Source organism: Charadrius vociferus, unplaced genomic scaffold, assembly GCF_000708025.1.
Source record: "Charadrius vociferus isolate BGI_N301 unplaced genomic scaffold, ASM70802v2 scaffold305, whole genome shotgun sequence".
Lineage (NCBI taxonomy): Eukaryota > Metazoa > Chordata > Aves > Charadriiformes > Charadriidae > Charadrius > Charadrius vociferus.
In genome coordinates, this window is record NW_009648473.1 from 240,831 (window position 1) to 245,894 (window position 5,064).

Genomic DNA, 5,064 nt, shown 5'->3' on the forward strand with positions numbered 1-5,064 from the left:
TGGATAAGGAACGGGCAGGAATGAGAAGCAGTTTTCATGTAGAAAGAATGGTTCTGGTGAGTTGTATTTACTGTCTGTACAACTCCCTCCTTCCGCCAAACTCAGTTTCTGCCGCTGCTGCTTGAGGTCCTAAGGATGCACAGTCCTGAGCACAGCTGTCCGCTATGTGTGTCCCTACAAGGAATACAATATTCACGCATCCTTCTCCACACATCTTTCTTGCTCACACATGTGACGACGCTTGCTTGCACTAGTAATACACTGTCTGTATACTCGCCATGGTTTGACCTGGGCACACACTGCTCTTTCCTCCTGATGACAGGGGATCTGAGAGCTGGAGTTAGTAGTTGTGTTGACACAAGCCAGGTCTCCCTTATGTGTCAGACCGTGGTGCTATGGCACGTTTCTGCCACTAGCATTTTTGCAAAGACTGTCTCCTTGCAGAACATACATTAATTCAAACAGCTTCCACCTATGACTAAACTCCACCAGTTTGCAGAAGTCTAAGGCTGCAAAGAGGGCATGTCAGCGCTCCTGCCCTGAGCACCCAATGCTATAAACACTGTTTGAGCAGGTCGTCTAGCATGTGTACAGATTTCATGCAAACATTATTCTGTGCAGCAATTTGCCCGCCTCTTTCTATTATACATATTATCTTCCTTGTGGTATTTCCTGCTCAATAGCAAAGAGAAAGCATTGTTTACAACAACTGCATCCTGTGTGCCAGTATGCATATATATCCTGGTAAGACAATAAGGCAGTTAACTCAGTACAGCATATACTGAAACAATCAGGCATCTAAAGAGAAGATCACTATCTATAACCACAAGAGAGAGAAAAGTAAAGTGATGCACAGTAGTGTAACAGGAAGAAAAGAGCATTAAGAGAAGGAAACAGCATACGAGGGGAAATTCCTGTCAGTCAGCACTGTTAGATGGTGAAATAGATACCCAGGCAGAGAAACGTAAATCTATTGCTCAAAAAATTTTAAATGAAACTTTATACATCACTTTGTTTAAAAAATGTACTTAGAAGAAGGGACAGCACAACACTAAAACCTGTGATTATAACATTTGAATACACAGTTTTGATCACGTAGTGGCACACAAGTGAAGGGCTTGATGGAAAGCAGACCTTCTGAAGTAGAGCCAGAAGCACCACCGCTCCTTGCCCTGCACCCCTTGCTGTGTCACTAGGCTGGCCCATGTCCTGGAGAACCACCTTCATTATAAACGACTATTAACCTCCATCTCCTCCCCAGAGCTCCCTGATGTGGGCCAGCATGGCACAAAGCAAGCCAGCATGTGAAGGCCATGCAGCACAGCTCGGGCGTAGGCAGAGCTCGCAGCAGTCCTTGCCAGCCCTGCAAACCTGTAGTGGCCCTGTCCTGGGCACTTCTGTTTCCTGGAAAGGCAAGGTACACACGGCATGCTGCTCGCAGACACAACAGGCTACTGTCCCTGCCCTCCAGATCCCCCCAATACCTGACAAAACATCTGGTGAACCAAACAACATCTTCCGACCAGCTGTCCTCACCGCAGTCAGTAACACCCAAGCCTGCTGTCTGTATCTCTAACAACTCTATAGTTGATCCTTGTAGTTATATACCTGAGCACATAAAGATGACGTCAGCTTGTATCAGTAGATACCAGCTGCTGAATTTTTGCTACATTGAGTAGTGTTGGTCATTGCAGATATCTGCAGCAGCACATAACTTGCAAGTTACAGCTGCCTTTAGTTGCAACGCTGTATTAATAACACTTGCAGCCTAACTCAGTTTAATATTATTCACGTTGCAGTGTGTCTGCATTGAGCCAGAAGGGATTTCAGGAGAGTTGTATGGGTCACTAAAATTGTGTACCTCTCACAAGGCACAGGTTACAGCTTCACAAGGCTACTGGGCAGGCCACGGTCAGCCTCCCATCTTCTAAGGGACTAGAGGGTTACTTCGGTGTTGCCTCATTAATTTCAGTGTTTGCTGCATAATATATTTCTTCCATAAAAGCTGGAAGGTTAAACTTCCTACCGGGTATGACTACCTATGCCTACTTGCTCAGCCAACAAATCAGTTGCACTTCTTCTCTGCTATACTTTAATTGTATATGTAATTGCATACGTAACTGTATTGAAAACTTGAGAACTTCCTTCGATCTTCTAGGGCTTTTGTTTAAACCACTCAAGGCTGTAAAGTACTGCTTACACTTTACATAAAAGTTGATTTCAGGACAGTTCCCTTTAATCTGTTCTTGGCTCTGAGTACTGATTAGGCCCCAAGCAAAGAACAGAAATATGTTTCTCAGCTGTAAAACCATTGAAAATGAAGAAACCTGCATTTGCTAAGGGAAAAATAAAAAAATGTATAATAAAGCATCCAGGCTTGATATTTTCTACTTATCAAGGCAATTGCCTTAAAGGCAGTTTCTGTTATCACAGCTGCCAAAGCTGTTTATTCTCTTAGCTCCTCTGCTCCTCTGTGTGACTTTTCTCAAAGTCCTAAAGCAGACACCAGTTGATGGGTGCGGGTTAAGTAGAAAAACAGGCTGCGCAGAAACTCCTGTATCTTAAGTGCGAGAAAGAATACTTGCAGAGGTCTGAGGCCCCTGTAACTTTTGCCTGAGCCCAGATGACCCTGGTTATGTTGCCACCCTACAGCCTCTCACGACACAGTAACAAAGGCCAGGCAGTGCTAGATACCTCCTGTACAAGGGAGAGTATTCCAGGAATGGTGGAGCTGAATTTGAACTTCCCTTATCAGGAACAATGAAAATGAGAGCAAGCAGCTTCCCAGAAACTGCAACTGTTCAAGATACCCCGTGTAGAAATGACTGCTTTTCAGCAAGTGCTACTGTCAATCACTGCAAGCCATCCCAGAGGAAATGTAATTGTGATAACTGAGTATTTTTAGTGTCTATAGAGGAAGTGAGTAGTTTAGCTTTCTTGCTCTCTGGAGAAGGGATCATTACTATGCCATTTTAATGTCAAGTCCTGGAGCACACATACAGATTGTGCACAGAAATGGGGTGATATTTTCCCTTTTAACATAGGGCCAAATCAGCCTGCCCATATTAACTTTCCATGACAGGATGTCTAAAAAAGGCCACACCATCCTTAAATTGTTTTGGACTTAATTTGGAGTTGTCAGGCAATTAGGTTCTGCAAAATTAGCTTCTGGAGTGACAGCTTCTATTGTTACAGCATATGGCAATGAGAGAGCAGCTTGTGGCAGATGTGCTGTTTATTCACTATTAGCTAGTTTTAGATTTAACGATGTCATTCTAATCAAAGCAAATGTTAGATGTGTTTGACATCTAAGGAGTTTTGCAGCCCCCCATTATGTTTAAGCTGGTTCTGTCAAGTGGGAACACTGCAGCTCTGAATGAGTCTTACCAAGTCATATTTAAGAACTAATGATGCAATTTACTGGAGGTCTGTATTCCAAAAAAAAAAAAATCCATGTTTCTAACATGTATTGTGTTCCTTCAGTAGACTACAAAGACCACTTATTACAATAAGTGAGCTCATTAAGCATGCAGCTCCTTAGTCTTGCAAGCTGTTGCGATAAGCAGCTGTTGCAAGAGGGTGAAAGGTTGAATTATGAACTTGGACAGCACAGCTCTTCATTCAGCTGGCCCAGGAGAGAAAGTATTTCAGCAATAGCTCCATTACTGTGGAGTATACCTTTGACTACAGCACACGAGAAAAACATCAGTGGTATTTCAGTGACACACTTCCCCACCCCATAAGCAAGACACTCCCAGAAATTAATTGTCAAAAATTTATTATGAAAGCTTCAATAGCAGCAAATATTTCAATAAAAAATATTGCATTATTAAACCAGTTCTGCAGAGTGATCCAAAAGGCCTGTTGAAGTCTGTCCACTTTGGAGTCTCTATATTTGTCTTAGTAAGCAGTCCCTAGTAGTCCATCAAATATTGATACTTTATCTGTGTTTTGTAGCCAGCACCAACACTTCCTAGTTACAGTACTCTGTCCAGTCCTTCTGGAAAGTTTTGGCCCACTTCCCCCAACTTTCTCTCTTCTGAAACAGCTCCACTTGACCAGGAAACTTGTAATACTTCTTTCAGTTCCATGGTATGTCAGCCTCTCCACGGTTGCAGCCTACTGAGGCTCACTGGTGAGGTGAGCTGTTCTCCTCTTTCTCCTCCATAAGAGCCCACTGCATGCCAGTCTGAGTGACTTTAATCCAGTCTCTTGACCAGGCTAATCCATGGAATCAGCATCTTGTTGCACACTTCGGTGAACTCACACCACGTTGAGAATGCAACAAAGGTTTCAGCCTCCCCAATGCACTGGGTTACCATCACTCAGGCAGGGTGATAGTTGGCACCCAGTCATTGACATTTCTGCTCTCTTCACAAAATGAGTTCAGCTTTTCTAGAGCTGGGTCCTTCCAGCCATCTTCATTTGGGTTCTGCCAGAAAGAAAAAAGTTGCACACCATGAGTGAGTGCTGCCTGCCAGCTGAAGTCATCAGAATATTTACAGAAGCATTAGCTTAGGAAGCAAGGCATTTTCAGACGGCTTCTGTCCTGACACAGACAAAGCAGGAAGCAGAGATGTTACCCTTGTGGGCAACAGAGGAAATCCAGTTACGAGAAGCCTAGCCTACTACTACTACTAGTCAGCTGACTTGCTGTACAGTGTGCGCCAAGCCCCTGTTCTTTGCCTAGAAGAGGATTTGGCTACCAGCGGGAGATGGGGCCCCTGAAACGCTCTAACCACCCCATCCTGTGCAGTGGCCGGCACCGCGAGCACAGCCCCGGAGGAGAGCCCACCAAGCGCCACTGGCCTCCCGCAGGACACCCACCGTGATGAGGATGCAGTGGAGGTCCCGCGGCTCCCCAGACTCCTCGCTGGGCCCCACGATGGCAGCCAGCTTGGCCACGTCGTTCACCCGCACAATGTCAATGTCGTTCTCGCAGCAGAACGCCTGGATCAGGGTGAAGTGGATCTGCAGGGCAATGTCCCCCTCGTCCTCCTCGTCCGTGGCCAGCACGCAGAAAGCGACGTTGTCGGGATCGCTGCAAGAGGGGAGCGGCGCGGT

At 45.3% G+C, this 5,064-nt stretch overlaps 1 protein-coding gene across 1 annotated transcript in view; it reads right to left on the minus strand.

Moving 5' to 3' along the window:
* Positions 1-3,761: 3,761 nt before the first annotated feature.
* Positions 3,762-5,064, minus strand: part of GADD45G (growth arrest and DNA-damage-inducible, gamma) — a 15,220-nt gene continuing 13,917 nt past the window's right edge. Inside the window, exons 3-4 of the mRNA XM_009885668.1 lie at positions 4,828-5,041; positions 3,762-4,432 (exon numbers count right to left, since the gene is read on the minus strand). Coding sequence (XP_009883970.1) covers positions 4,322-4,432; positions 4,828-5,041 — 325 coding nt within the window. The 3' untranslated portion in view covers positions 3,762-4,321. The remainder of the gene's footprint in view (positions 4,433-4,827; positions 5,042-5,064) is intronic.